Consider the following 14,797-nt stretch of genomic DNA (forward strand, 5'->3'; position numbering starts at 1 on the left):
TGTCATGTCCCTAGCCTGAGCTCTGTTCCCCACCAACACTCAGGCCCCACCTCCAGCCCCATCACCCTCCAGCCCATCTACCCGCCTAGGATTCAGGGTAACCTCCTCAGCGCATGGACATACACCCTCGATACTTCCAAACACCGAACTTTCCATGTGTTTCTCTCCAGCCACCAGGTTCTTCCTAGACACACACTCTCTGGGGCCCAGCCAAGGGTGTGGGCCTGGGCCAGGGGCCAGTGGGGAGCAGGAACCTGGGTGCTGCAGGCTTGCTGGCTGGAGCCAGATTTCTTCTGAGCCTTGAGGCCCTGCAGGAAGCTGGCCCCTGGCCCCTCTCAGCCCTGGGTAGAGAAGGCGAAGCTATAGAGCAGGCGAGGGGCTGGCTTGCCTGCCAGAAGGCCCAGGGCTGTGTGAGCCCAAGGATGGCCACAGACATGGGTTACGGCCGGAACTGGAGCTCGTGGAATTAAACTAGGAGGCATTTCAGACACCCTTGGCCTCAGCTAAAGTTATTTTCAAATCTCCATCTTGAGGCAAATTGCCAGGGGCTGGGGCACAATGAGTACAAGGGACTGATGAACTGAGTTCTGACACAGGCTAAACATTTCAAAGAACTTTAGAGCTGAAAAACACCTCAAAAGACATCAGGACCAAATCTTCATCTACAAATCTTTCAATATGTAGATAAAGAAACAAACAGCGAAGCCCTCCTTCTTGTCCTGTAGAGCAAGCACCCGGACCAGACCCTGGGTCTCCTGACTCCCAGCTGAGCCCTTCCCCGGCAGCCAGTTTATTCTGAAAGTCCTGGGCCTTGCCCATCTGACCTGCCACCTCTCCACTGGCCTATGACTCTGCCACGCCCGCAGCAAGACTCCTTGGGTTTAACGCCACAGTAAGTCAGCTAGGACCCAGGATCGGGTCCCCCGCTCTCTCGGGCAGCTAGCATTCAGCTAGCAGGGGTCTTGTCTAGGAGATAGAGGCCCAAGGCGGCCTGGAGCTGAGATACAAACCCACGGAGAAAAACCCATGGGCCTGGGTGTCTGGGGCTTGGGACAGAGGCTAAAGCCTGGCAGGGCAGGGTGTCTACTGAAGGCTGGACGGCGCCCTGTGCCACCCTGGCAGCTCCGGTGGGGCAGTGGGGTTGACTGACAGCAGGGGGTAAAGTGCAGGCCACCCTGGCTCTGAGGCCTCTTTTGCATCAGGTCCTGGGGGTGGTAGGGGGGTGCACCCAGGGTGTGGGAGGCGGGGGGGTGGGGGGTAACCCGGCGTCAGGGAGCCTGCTGCTTTGAGCAGGCCAGACGGCGCGCTGGCGGGTGCGGGGATCGGGTTTCAGCCCAGCTGTATTTTTGGCTGGATGGGCTGGGGGCCGAGTTGGGCAGGCACAGCTGCCCACAGAGGGGCACTCCCCTCCCCAGCACACACACTCACAGAACCTCTACCCAGACAGGCCACCATCCACTGCCACCACACACACTGCAGGCAGAGGGGAGTCAGGCTTCAGGCCTGTGGCTAGGGAATCCCCTTGGGCCTCTGGAGACCGTTGCTGAGCTTCTGCAGTGTCTTCTTGATCCGCAGCGCGGTGAGGCGGGCAGAGGGGTTTGGGTACCAGCACTCCCGCATCATCTGAGCCAGGCCTGAGAGGACCTGGGGGGAGGGAGAGCGAAGCAGAGGAGAGAAAGCAGAGACACGGGTCAGGGAAGGTGGAAAGGAAGAGGCGAGGAGGATGCCCAGTGGTGGGGAGACACGAGCAGAACAGAAAGGATGAGAAGACGGAAACCAGAGTGTCGAAAAGGAGGGGGAGAGGAGGGACAGAAGTGGTGGGAAGAGGGAGCGTGGCGGGAACCAGGCAAGGATGAGGAAGAAAGATAAACATGGAAGACGAAGGGAGTGGAGTGAGTAGGGGATGGAGAGAGGCAGGCAGGACGGAAAGAGAGATGTAACTCAGATCTTCAGGGACACCCTTCGGTGAGTACACCCCACCCTCACCTCCACCAAGATCCAGGAAAGGGGAGATCTGCAGGCCTCGGGGCTCCCACGTGCCTATCTGCAGCGGAACCCCAGTGTAGAGGGCAGTGGCTCCCAGCACCTCCACCAGCCCTGGCTGCGTCCTCAAAATGCATGTGTCTAGGGAGGAACCTATCCCAGGAGTCTCAGCGGTCCCAGAGTGAGCCAGCCTCACTCCACCTCAGAGCTCGAGCCGGTTCCCGAGCCAGAGCGTATGTGTGTGCACACAGGAGTGCATATGAGCGGCTTTTCGTGGCTCTGTATGTTGTGCAGAAATATACACATGTCTGTGTATACATACATGTATACACATGTGTACGTGGATTAATTCTTTCCATAAACATTTACTGAGTACCTACTGTGTGCCAGGCACTGTGACAGGTTAACAGGGAGATAAGGGTCAGCAAAGGAGACATGCTTTTCCTCTTCATGGGGTCAACAGTCTGGCATATACGTGCATGTGTGTGTACCTGTGAGTGTGTGTTTGTGTAGCAGCGCGTGCATGCCCCTGTGTGTCTATATACACGTATGCATGTGTCCTGTGTAAGTATATGGAGTGTTCTGAGAAAGAACAAAAATGAGTAACAACAACAAAAACTTCGTGGCAGGAAATGCAGCAGAGAGCCTCTGACTTTTAAGGCGAGGTGAAGGGTTCTGGTTACCAGAATAACCACAGGGTCCCGGAGGTCCACAGGCAGGGACGTGGGAGGGAGTACCCAGAGAAGCGCCCTGGAATCTGTCCCCCAGAATCTATCCAGGTGAAGCAGAGGCCAGACACAAGTTCCTGGGCTCAGAAACCCCAGCTGTGAGCCACCACCCCACGCCATCCCAGCCCCACCAGAGGGGCCTTACCGGGTCTGCAGCCAGCCGGTTGGGGATAGTGGGGGTCTGCTGGTCAACACACACCACCTTCTTCATGTCCTCAAAGCTGGGGTCATTGGGCACCACATCATAGAAGGGGGGCCTGTAGTCCTCCACGATGCCTAGGGATGGAGGGCAATGGGACGGTCACTTGGGACCTCAAGGAGGCCCAATACCACCCAGAGGACAGCCTTGCCCACCCTCTGTCCCAGGGTCCAGGAAACCAGTTGCCTGGCCTTGCTACCCCTGAGAGAGACACCATAATATAATAAATATATTTATAAATAATAATAATTACTGCCATTTATTTTACATCTACCATATATGCCAGGCATCGTGCCATAAACACTTTACATGTATTATCTTGTTGGTCTTCACAGCAACCCAAAGACCCATTTTACAGATGAAGAAACTGATGCTCAGAGAAGTTGAGCCCACGGTTACACAGCTAGTAATGGCAGAGCCAAGACTTAAACTCATTGTATTCCTAGGCCAGATCTTGTTCCAGTCTTTCCACAGCTGCCTCCCACCCAGGGCCTGGGTACTGCTCCCAGGCCCCAACTATCACAGATGCCCCCAAATACCTCATGTTCACTGAGCACTTACTATGTGCCAGGCACTGTCCTAACTGCATGGCATTAAATCCTCACAACAATTCTATGAGGTAAGCAATACTATTAGCTCCACTTTATAAAAGCAATGAAATTCAGGCCAGAGGAGTTAAGAAACTTGTCTAAAATCACACAGGTAGTAAGTGACAGAGCTAGGATTTAAGCCCAGAAAGTCTAACCAAAGCCAATGCTCTTGACCTCCAAGCTACACTTAAGGAAGGGAGGCTGGCTGACTGCTGGATGAGGATGTGGAATGAGGGAAAGGGGGAGAAAACACATCTCCTAAGAGAAAGAGATTTTCACCCAGGTCCAGATCACATCCATCCACTCCCAGGGGTGGCACAGGCCTCTGCTGACCCCTTCAGCCAGCAGCGCCCCCTCCCCTCGTCATCTGAAGTACGTGGTCCTTAGCAGTTTTCAGAAGATGATGCCTGTGGAGCTGCAGGCGCTGGGGCAGAAGAGGCCAGACCCCAGAAGAGCGCCCCAGGCCACACCCTGCTTCCAGCCCCCCCGCTGGGAGCCGCGGCCACACAGCACAGCCGCAACCTCGGTAGGGCCCACGCCAGCTGTGCTCCCCGTGGCGGGCTTCCAGGCCAGCCCCTGTGCTGCTCGAGCCCTAATCAGTGCTGCACAGAGGCCTGAGCGTGTCTAATGGGCCTTTAATCAGCGCCGGGGCTGACACCAGATTACAGTGTTTATAATGCGCCACGAATCTGTGTGGGGCTGACAGAGCTTCCCTCCGCTCCAGGAGTCGGCCATCGTCCTCCCCCTCAGCTCAGGCTGGTCCAGCCTCCCTTTCCTGCCTGAAGCCTGGTCCAAGGGGCTTCGGCTCCTTCCAGGTGCCCCCTTCCCCAGCCCCAGCCTCTAGAGCTCATGTCTGAAGGGGCAGGGACCTGAGCCCATCCAGAGGGTGGTCCCCAACCTGTCAGGATTCCCAGCAGCCTCTCCCCATGGACAGCCTCCACAAAGACTGATCACCTCCCCACCTGGTCCAGACTATCACCCAACACCCATCCACCCCAGGGCTGGGAGGGCACCAGCCACAGGGCGGCCCCCTCTATGGGGCCATCAGGAACGAGGTCCCCCGCCTGCTCTCAGCCCCTCCAAATCTGAGTCCCCTGTGGCACCCATGGTAATAAAGAGGCAGCAGGGAATTCCCTGGCAGTCCAGTGATTAAGACTCTACACTCCCAATGCAGGGGACACGGGTTCGATCCCTGGTCGGGGAACTAAGATCCCGCATGCTGCACGGCTTGGCTAATAATAATAATAAGGCAGTAATAAGCAGGCACTGCAAGCGCTACTATATCCCGCGTTTTTGCGGTCAAAGAAACCAAGGACCGGAGAGGTAGAAAAAGCACGGTAATAAAGAGCACTGAGCCCCCAGAGTCAGATTGCCTGGTTTCAGACCCCAGTGCTGCCTCTAGACAGCTGTGATTCTGTGCCTCAATCCCCTCATCTGTAAAATGGGGATGATACTGTGTCACGCATGCGTCATTACAACAGTAATTGCCGCTAATATTTACTGAGCTACAGAACAGCTCCAGATGCTGCCCTGAATACCCTATTCGGATTATCTCAACAACTAGAAGTTATGTTATTCTCATCTTACAAATGAGGAAACTGAGGCACAGGAAGGTTAAGTACCTTGCACACGGCAAAATCGGGAACTGAACTCAGGCAGTCTGATTCCCAGCCCACGCTCTTAACCACTAAGCAATACCACCTCCCTGCCAACAAAGAACGATTCAATAAGATAATACGTGTATACAGCGTGGCATCTGGCACAGATTGAAACTCAATAAATGTTAGCTGCTCTTAATACTTTTGTTATTGTCACTTACCCAAGATTTCACAGCCAGAATCGGACTCAGATGAACCTTAAAAGGTCACTCAGCTGGACCAGCTGGTGAGTGGCAGTAAAGGGAATATGGGAGCTCTGACCACAGCCTCTCAGGCCATGGGCACCAGCCGCGGCAGGAAGTCCCATCTCCTGCCTGTCTATCCACCCACCCTCTTCCCCTTTCCCTATCCTGTGCAGGGGGGAGCCTCACCATTGACAATGGTCCGGCGGGCGATTTCCCACAGCACCAGGCCAAAGGCCCAGATGTCCGTCCACTTGTAGGACTCGAAGCAGTCGGTTCGGATCTGCTCTTCCAGCACCTCGGGGGCCATGTACCTCTTGGTGCCCACGCGCGGGTTGTTGCCGATGTCCAGGTAGTCGCTACCCTGGGAGTGCATTACAGCCAGGCCTGTGGGTACCGGGCCTGTCACTCCTGCCACTCATCCCAGCCCACAGACAGGGTGGCCCCTGGGAGGCTGGGGTCCGGGGGTGAGGTGGGATGGAGAGAGATGGTAGGACGTAAGAGGGGCCGGCACATGGAGACCCGCCCTGAGGTGGGCTGGCAGACAGCAGCCACGGGGAGAATAACTGTCCCAGTTACACTGTGCTTGTGTGGTGCCCTCTAGGTGCAAGAACCCAGCGAGGTGTGAGTAGGGGAGGCAGGCATTATGATGCCCACTGCACGGAGCTGAACCCCAAGGCCTGGTGACGGGGAGCGATGTAGTCAGCGAAGCCAGGACGAGAACCCAGGTTGCTGGCTCCCTGCCCCTTTCTCCTAACTCCTGGAGCTCGGCTGGTGTGGGCTTGAAAAGAACGTTAAGGCAACCTGTGAGGCTCTTGGAGAGGTGAGATGAGACCAAACACGCGTCTGTAAGTTTTAAAGCGCCAATCAGTGTCCTCACCGACGCAAGGCATCCAAACCAGCAAAGGCAGTACCGCGTGGAAGGGGAGGAGCTCACGGACCCCGCCCCCCGTGAAGGGCCCGCCCCTCCCCGCTCACCCAGGTCCGCGATGCAGCACTGCAGGTTGCTCTTGACCAGCACATTGCGGCTCTTGAGGTCGCGGTGGGCGATGGCCGGCTTGCCCTGCGTGCCGAAGATCTCCACGTGCAGGTGCGCCAGGCCGCAGGCCGCGGACACGGCTAGCCTCAGGGCCAGCTGGGGCTCCAGCGTCTGCCTCTGCAGAAAGTCGTAGAGCGAGCCATGCTCGTGGTAGTGCGTGATAAGCCACAGCTGCGTGCTTGAGTTGCGGGAAGTCATGTCCGAGGCGATAAAGCCTGTGGGCGGAGGGTCAGGTGGCTCACCAAGGGTCTAGGGATGAAGGAGGCTCGACGGGTCAGGGTCAGGGCTGGGGACAGAGGATGCACTAGGTCAGGGCAAAGCTGGGGCTGGGGTGGAGGCTCGTCTGGCTTAGGTCAGAGAGGAAGCTGGAATCAGAGGGCTGAGGAAGCTGAGGGCCAGCTGGGAGTCCTTCAGGGTTAGGTCAGTGTCCAGAGGCGAGGTGGCGGCCCAGCCCTGAGTGCGGGGGGATGAGAGCCGGGGGCCTGGCACCGCACCCTCCCGCTTGCCTAGGATGTTGTCGTGTCTGAGCAGCACCGTGTTGTAGATCTCAGTCTCCCGGAACCAGGACTGTTCATCCCTCGAGGAGAAGATCTTGACGGCCACACTCTCACCGTGCCACAGGCCCCGCCATACCTCGCCATAGCGGCCCTTTCCTGATCCGACGGCCAGAGAGGAAGGAGGGGGTCACATACCGGACACACAGAGCCCGTGGGCACAGTAATCCCCAGAAGAGTCCCCATCGTTATGCTGCACCGACTTCATCTGCAGAACCTCTGATGATTATGTTTTAACTTAATCCAGACCCAAAGGCAGCCGGCAGGCCACCCCCATTGCCTCTTGCTCCAGCCCAGCTCCTGCAGAAGGGTCTGGCACTGACCCATCTCCAACGCCCTCCCTGGCCAGCAGCATTCCCATTCGGAGCCAGGCCTGGCCCCACCTGTGACGCCGGAGGCCAAGAGCTCCCTCACCCCTCCAAGCTCATGGGAGCTCTTGGTCCCCATCCCCCCGGCTCACCCACTGCTCACCCACACACTCCACCAGAGCCACCTGCCGCGCCACTGTCCTCTGCACCAGGAAGGGGAGCCCTGAGCCGCTGCCGGTGGTGCAGTCACTGTCCAGGAGGTCCTGGGAGTACCGAGAGGCCACTGAGGGGCAGCCACGACCCGCCCAGCCCGTTTCTCCCTCCTCGACCCCGGCCCCACTGCTGTGTCTCTCCAGGCTTCTCACTCACCAACCCCTCCCGTCCAGCACCCAGTCAAATCTCTGAGTGCCCGCCATTGTGCTCTTCTCGGCTACCTGCCACTCTGGGTCCCCTCTGGCTCTGTGCCTCCTGTCTACTCTCACCACCCTGTGTCCCCGGTTCTCCCAGTCCCATACCCCCAGCATGCTGTCCCCCTGCTCGGATGCCTTCAGGATGAGGCTGGACTCGCCCAGCTCGCTGTTCAGGCTCCGCTGCTTCTCCTGCCTCCGCCGGACATGCCACAGGCCCAGGGCACCCAGAGCCACTAGGACCAGCAAGGCCAGCACAGGGCCCAGGATGAGAGGCAGCTGGCCATCTTCTTGCGGCGGCTCTGGCGGAGTCTGGGTGGCTGGCACAGGAGGGACACTGAGACCCAGCTTCCACCAGGCCAGACGCCCCCCACCTTGCCACTCTGCCAGTCAGATCCCAGGGTCCTGCCTCCCCCGCCCTCCAGGCCAGAGCAGGAGAGGCAAGCAGGGCGGGGAGGGCAGAGTCTGAGAAGACAGGGAGGGGTTGCTGGAGCAGCTGGACGTACCCTCCAGCACCAGGGACACGTTGTGGTTGCAGAAGGGGCTGTAGCAGCAGTAGTGGTTGAAGAACTCGGTGGGCCGCCCCTTGCAGAGCTCCTGGTTCAGGTTCCCGCAGCCCCGATGTTCCTGGAGGTGTGTGCCCTCCTCCCGCACCAGCACTACTGTGCACCAGGCCCCCTGGCAGGTAGGCCCTTTGCAGTGTGGGTTCTCACACGTGCAGGTCACCAGCGGGCCCCGAGAGGGCTTCACGGGGTCGCCTGGGAGACACACTGGAAGCTCAGCTGCTCTGGGCCCAACTCCCCAGAATGAGCCTAATACCCAGGTCTGCCCCCTGCACCCCCCCCACCCCAGCTTCTGAGCTCTCAAATCTTTGAGGCCTTGGTCCTTCAGTTCCATCCTCAGATTATCCTTCCCTCCAGTGACTTATCCCTGCCAGGGGCAGCTGCCACCAGGAGAACCAGGCTTCTGTCCCTTCCCTGATCCTAGGACCTCCCCTCCCAGTTCCAGGCCCAGCCCAGCCCCCAGCCCCAACTCTGAGGGCTCTCCCAGGCCCGCACCCCCAGATAGAGGTCCCGCCCTGGAGTCTGACAGAGCAGCAGTCTGCGGGTTTGGGTCAGGAGGACAGCACGGGAGGGTTGGGGTAGCCGGGAGCTTAGGCTCACTGAGCCCGTCTCCCACCCTCCAGCCAAGATCCTAAGTCCCCCTCCTCCCCAGCTCCTCAAGTTCAGCCCGACAAGAGCTGAGCCCAGGTAGCCCTTTCTCCACCCAGGCCCCTGTTCCATACTCGCTCCCCAGTACTCACCCTGGGTCAGGCCCAAGGCCGTCAGTAGCATCAGAAGGGTTCTCCTGGGAGGGTCCAAGGTCATGGTCCCTGGAGAGGAGAAGGGGTGCAATAACATCTATGAAATGTGATCCCTTCAGTGTTTTTAGCCACTGACCGTGGGTCCCTCCCACCCAGAGGAAATCACTGGGAGTTTTTTTGTGGGGGGGGGCAGGGAGGCCTCCTCCCTCCTCCCTGTGTCTGGCTTTGGGGAGGGGCCTGCAGGGGAAGTCCTGGTTCACTTCCCCATGGAAACCATCCTGTTAGGGGTAAAGGGTGGGGAGCCATGTTTAAGTGACTGAGAGCCCGGGGGACTCCCAGCTCTCCTGCTGCTGAGTGCAGACTGGAGGGTGCAGAGGGCGGAAGGAGACTACGGGACTAGGGTAGAAGGGGCATCTCTTCAGCGGTACCACCACCCTCTCTCCCCTGCCCCCTTGCCCACCCCTTCCCAGCCTCCACCCCTGCCCACCCCTTTCCCAGTGCCCCCGCCCCCCCGGCCTGGCTGCCTCAAACATAAACAGTCTCCTGTCTTCACTTCCTGCCATTCAGGGTCCCGCCAAGCTGGGAACAGGAATCAAGATTGTTTAGATTGGGGTCTGGATAGAACAGGCAGGAGTCACGCACGAGCAGGGAGCAGGACATATTCTCAGGGCAGGCTGGAGTGGCCACAGGGTCTGCAGGGGCCGCCCGGGGCTGGGGCACCCCCACGATGGAGTCCTAGGAGCAAACCTTGTGAATCACGAAGCCCAGCTCCTATTTTAGAGAAGATGGGGATTAAGGCTCAGTCAGGAGAGGAGGCTTGTGCAAGGTCAGGCAGGATTCAGTGGCAATACCGGGAGTACCACCCAGGTGTCCAGACCCCCAGTCCAGTGTCTTTCTACTCCATATTGCAATCCAGGGTGGCAGCCCACGTCTGAGCCCTCAGGGTTGTAACAACCATACAAAGCTTGGACAGTGCTGGGCTGTGCCAGGTGTGAAGGAACCTCTCTGCACCCTCATCAGAGTATAAGACGCCCTCTCTGAGCCACTCCCCGGCCCCCTTCTCTCTCCTTGCCGTCCTGGGAAAGAGTGGGGGTAGGGCCAGTGATGTCGAAGGGAAGTGAAACATACTTAGATGTTGAATGTTTGACCTTCTGTGGCTGGTTGAACTTTTCCAGAAGTTTGGTGGAGAGCACTAGGGGAGTAATTCTGACCTATAACAGTCCCCATCTCAGCTCCCAAACTATGCAGTGCTTCAGAAGCCACGCCCTTCTTCATTTCTCCGAGGTTTAGAATGAGAAGATTAGGGCTGAGGCTGCAGCAAGAAGGACTGAGGTCAGACAGCAAGAAGGACTTTCTGAATGGTGGAGAGTATGCAGGTGTGTGCCTGGGGACTGGATCCCCAGGTAGGGGCAGCTGCCACGAGGGAGGGGGAGTGTCTTCTGGCATGACATGGTAAGGCTGGTAGGGCTGGGCATATGGCCACATAGGCTGCAGAAGGCCCCTAGTCTAAGAACGATGCCAAATGAAGATCCATGATGCTGAGGTTCTGAGGGCAGGATGACTCGTGGGGGGATGAGGGGGGCGCTTCGTGGGCCTCTCTGGCTGGTGGCAGCTCTGGCCTTCCTGCCTGGGCTTCCTCTGCCCCAGAGGCCCAGGGCTGGGGGAGGAAACGGAGCCCTGGGCTGCTGCAGCTGTGTCCCCAGCCTCTGCCTGACCTCCTGCCTCTTGCCCCTCCCAGAAGGCAGTGGGGAGCCTGGCAAGCCCTCTACAGTGGGACTGGTGGCTGGAGAGGGAGCCCCAGACAAGCTGAATTTGCCCACTGGGGTAAGGGCAAGAATCCATCCTTGGCAGTCTTTGCCCAGAGAGCAGCTAGGGAGAGCGTATGCAGCAAGAAGCAAAAGGGGGTAACAATAGGATGACAGCCGGCAGCCTTCTAGAACCCTCTACCCATGCTGTCACCTCTCTGTGCTCCAGCGCACCCTCTCACCTAGACAATTCCTCAGCAGAAGCACCTGAAGTGCTTCATTAGAAATGCACGTTCTTTGGTCTCACCCCCACTCCAGATTCTGATTTAGTCCATTGGGACCAGTAAGAAACACGCATTTTAAAAAACGTCCCCAGGTAATTCTGATCAGTTTGTGTGGGTACCACACTTTGAGAAGTGGGTCCTACACAATGCTGACTGGTCCCCGTGCTTTCATTTCACTGGGCAGGACCCCGCTGGGTGAGTGGGAGTGGAGCACAGCGGGCAGGGATTCTAATTCCTACCCAGGGACCTCTCCCCGCTTCTACTGGAGAAGGGACAGACAAGGCTAAACACTGAAACCAGGGACTCAGAGACACGGCAGAGGGAGGGCAGGGCGCGGGCTTTGTTCAGGACATGTCCAGCCTCTGGGGCCCAGGAACAGTGCAGGGAGGGCTTGGTAGCATTTGCAGAATCCGCCTCTGGTCTAATCCTGGGAATGTAGTGGAGGCAAACTGCGACTGTCCAATTTCTAACCGGGCCTGGCGTGAGATTAGGTACAAGAGGGTGCTGAGTCCAGACCAGTCCCAACTCCGAGCTGACCCTGGCTGATTTGCCCTGAGACCTGACTCTACCACAGACAGACTCCTGGGGACTGGTGGACTCCTTTCATGTCTAACAAAACTTCTTGAAAGATCTCCTGCTGACTGAAGCAACACAGTTGTAAGCCAGAAATCACAAATGCTAAACTAATTTCAAATATTAACTCACCACTGTGAAATTCTTAGTAATAAGAGTTAACCTCCTCTGAGTAATACTTATGTGCTAAGTACCGAACTTTGACGGCTGATCTCATTTAGTCCTCACGACAATCCAATAGGGAAACGGAAGCTCAGGGATGTCAGGTTTCTTGCCCAGAATCACCAGGTATGTCTTGATCAGCTTAAATTGCTGGTAAGAAATCCTCACTTGGTCATTTTATTTCTGCTGTTGTTTGGTGTTAGGTAGGTCCCTCAAAAGAGGAAAAAGAGCAAGCGGGGGTTGCATGAACAGACTGCAACTGTCATCACCTGCTGCCCAAATGCGGGTTTGTTTAGAAATCATCTGTTTGCTGTAGGCTTAGCCCTAGTTGGGGAGAAGCAGAGTAGAGGTGTGCTCAGAAGGTGGATGTCAATCCCTTTCTCCCCAGCACACCTGAAGGATTGATATAACCGGCTCCCAGCAGCAGCAGTGGCTCAGCACAGCAGGGACTGTCATGGGGCTGGAAGCGCCTTGCTCTGCACGTCGGCAGAGGACCATACGGCAGAGGACCAGGCTGAGCTGCTCATCCTGGGTTGCCCCTCAACTGTCACAAAGCACTTTCATCCGCATCACTTCACAGCGCTGGGTTGTAGCATCAAGTCTGGATTTTAGGATCTCAGACAGAATGCAAACGCAGCACAGTACAGCACAGAGGCCAGGTTGTGGTCTCTGGATCATGTAGACCCGGATTCAAATCCTGCTTTTACCACTTAGGGCTATGAGATTTGGGGCAAGTTACTTGAACTTTCTGAGGCTTCGGCTCCCCTATGAAAAATGGGGAATAATAATAGTGCTCATTTCATAGGTATAATGTAGTAAAATTATTTAGCAGAGTACTAAGTGGTACACAGTAAGCACTTAATAAATGTTACTAAACACCCAACCATCCATGGAGCTTTGGACAAGTGATTCAAATCTGAATCTCTTTCCTCTTCTGTAGGATGGACATAATAACACCTCTTCTGCTAGGTTGTGGCCAGGATTACATGACAAAAATGCATCTAAGTGTCTACATAGTAGTACTCAATAAATGGTAGCTATTTTTAACCACCTGATCAGATGAGAGGACAGGTACCAGGCCAAACAAACAGTAAGGGGTAAGAGATGTCGGACAGACCCTGACTCAGCCAGAAGCTGCCCATATAGAGAGGGTGAGAGCTACCGTCCACTCTGCCCCTGTCCTTAGAGAAGAAAAGAGGGGGTGGGTGGCCAGCCTTGGGATGGTCATAACAGCACTGGTCTCCAGACTGACCTCCAGGACAGACTGAAAGCCTGGGGTCCCAGGCTGGAGGGAGACTGGGATCCCCTCTGACCTGGATCCTGAAGGAAGTCCGTGCATTGGGGATTATCTGACCACACAGGGTTGGAACTGAGGTTTGGAGGAGGGAGTTGTAGTGTCAGATTCCTTTGGCAAGAGCGGCCAGGACTGGTCTGGGAAAGATGGGCTCAACAGTGCTGGGAGTAGACACCCACCCCCAGGTCAATCCAGGTTCCTGGAAGGACATGTGACCCCCTTCTCTGTAAATGAAGGAGGGCAGGGATCCTTCCGCCCATTTTATGGATGAGGATGAGAGAAGCTAAGTGACGGGCCCCAGGAGCAAAGTTTTCTGATTCCCAGTGCGGGTTCGGTCCAGCCCCCTCCAGTCTTAGGTGGGGTGATGGGCAGATGTTGGTGGAGGGCGAGGGGCGGCTTGCACTACGAGGAACTGGGACTGACCCTACAGCGACCTCTCTGAGGGTCTCTCTGGGATATGCCATGGGGAGGGCCCACTGGGGTTGGGGTCAGCCGCCCCCCCGCAACGGCCCGGCCCGCGGACCTCGACTCACCTCTGGGCCTGCCCTGCGGGCAGCGCGGCGCGAGCGTGCAGCAGGCGGCCTCCTCCCCTCCCCGGCGGCGGCCGCGGTCGCACGACGGGCGCTGGACAGAGGGCCAGGGTCTGGGGTCCGGGCGCGGCCCCGGGCAGGGCTGGGGCCGGGGAGGGGCTGGCTCGGCGCGGCTGGCGCGGCGGCCTCCCGGGACTGGGAAAGGGGCCGGAGCAAAAATGTTTCTTATTCCAGCGTCTTCCTGCCTGGCCCGGCTCCACCACTCCCTCCTAATAAACCGTTTCCTATTGCCCAGCTAGCCGACGGCCGCCCGCTCGACCCTCGCCAGGGCTCAGGGCCGGACCCTCCCCTGCGCGGCTGCAGATCCCGAGGGCGGCATCCCCCTCGGCTGCCCCCGCCCGGGATCAAGGCCGCGCTCCCGCCCCCAGCCTCCCACATCCGCCTCCCCGAGGGGGCGGGCCTTGGCCTTGGGCCGCGGGGGTCTCGCGGGGTTCAGGCCCAGAGCCGTGGGAGCCAGTGCTGGGACGCTAGGCACCGTACGAGGGCCGGCCGGGGGAGGGGTGGAGGTGGAGGTGCCCCTCCCCGCTCAGAGCCGCTGAGGGGCGGCCTGGAATCCTGGACGGGTAGGGGGCACCGAGGGAACGACATGCGGGGAGGGCAGAATGGAGAGAAATTACCTGTCTTCTCACCCAAAACTCCAGCTCCTCCTTCTAGAAGGCTCAGAAGCAAGGGCAGACTTTGGGGCTGGCTGGGTGCGAAATATTTTGGCTCCGCCCGCCCCCCCCTCGGGGACTCCCCCCTCTGTCCAAATCCTTCAGCCTCCTCCCTCGGCCCCTTCGCCCCCCTCCGCAGCCTCTCACTACTCAGCGCTCAGCGCAGGGTAAACAGGCCCAGATGGGGCAGCTCTGAGTCAGGGGTGACGGTGGGATGGCTTTTCTGCACCACGGGCGGTCAGAATGGAGGGAGAGGCTGGGAACTGCCGTGGACTGCCCCCTTCGAGGCCGCCCCTCACCCCACCAAGTGGAGCTTTAGAGCTGGGGACGGGGATCCTCCCTCAGGACACTGCTGGGACAAGGCGGACAAGGTGCTTTGGTGAGGGGAGCAGAATGGCTTCTCCTGGAGAGAGAAGCAAACCCTTCCTCCTCATGCCCTTGCCTGGGCTCAGAACAGTGACCTTGTTGTCTTGCTTTGCTCCAACCACTGTGAGCACCCTGAAGGCAGGACTCCGCTTCATCCCTAGCCTCAGGTTATCCTCAAA

The 14,797-nt window shown here is 58.0% G+C and overlaps 1 protein-coding gene across 7 annotated transcripts; it reads right to left on the bottom strand.

Annotated features, from left to right (window-relative positions):
• Positions 1-598: 598 nt before the first annotated feature.
• ACVRL1 (activin A receptor like type 1) lies at positions 599-14,327 on the bottom strand. 7 transcript variants are annotated; one of them, XM_073788658.1, is made up of 13 exons: positions 14,217-14,327; positions 13,543-13,734; positions 9,699-9,722; positions 8,952-9,020; positions 8,155-8,406; positions 7,757-7,968; positions 7,405-7,504; positions 6,886-7,032; positions 6,319-6,594; positions 6,145-6,186; positions 5,530-5,727; positions 2,857-2,987; positions 599-1,644 (listed from the first exon to the last, which is right to left on the bottom strand). In XM_073788658.1, exons 4-13 carry the CDS (start codon positions 9,013-9,015, stop codon positions 1,510-1,512), a joined length of 1,557 nt encoding a protein of 518 aa, XP_073644759.1. In that variant the 5' UTR covers positions 9,016-9,020; positions 9,699-9,722; positions 13,543-13,734; positions 14,217-14,327; the 3' UTR covers positions 599-1,509. The 7 variants fall into 7 exon arrangements, with proteins under 7 accessions (XP_073644759.1, XP_073644756.1, XP_073644758.1 ...); XM_073788655.1 differs by lacking the exon at positions 9,699-9,722; XM_073788657.1 differs by lacking the exons at positions 9,699-9,722; positions 13,543-13,734; positions 14,217-14,327 and adding an exon at positions 11,748-11,888.
• Positions 14,328-14,797: the final 470 nt, after the last annotated feature.

Source organism: Tursiops truncatus, chromosome 11 (assembly GCF_011762595.2).
Source record: "Tursiops truncatus isolate mTurTru1 chromosome 11, mTurTru1.mat.Y, whole genome shotgun sequence".
NCBI lineage: Eukaryota > Metazoa > Chordata > Mammalia > Artiodactyla > Delphinidae > Tursiops > Tursiops truncatus.

Coding starts and splice junctions, on each gene's coding strand:
- ACVRL1 (XM_073788653.1), bottom strand. CDS start 8,545: ATGGAACTGAAGGACCAAGGCCTCAAAGATTTGAGAGCTCAGAAGCTG. Junction 7,969..8,154: donor CGTGTCCCTGGTGCTGGAGG/GTACGTCCAGCT, acceptor CTCCTGTGCCAG/CCACCCAGACTCCGCCAGAG. Junction 2,988..5,529: donor CCGCCGGACCATTGTCAATG/GTGAGGCTCCCC, acceptor CTCCATCCCTAG/GCATCGTGGAGGACTACAGG.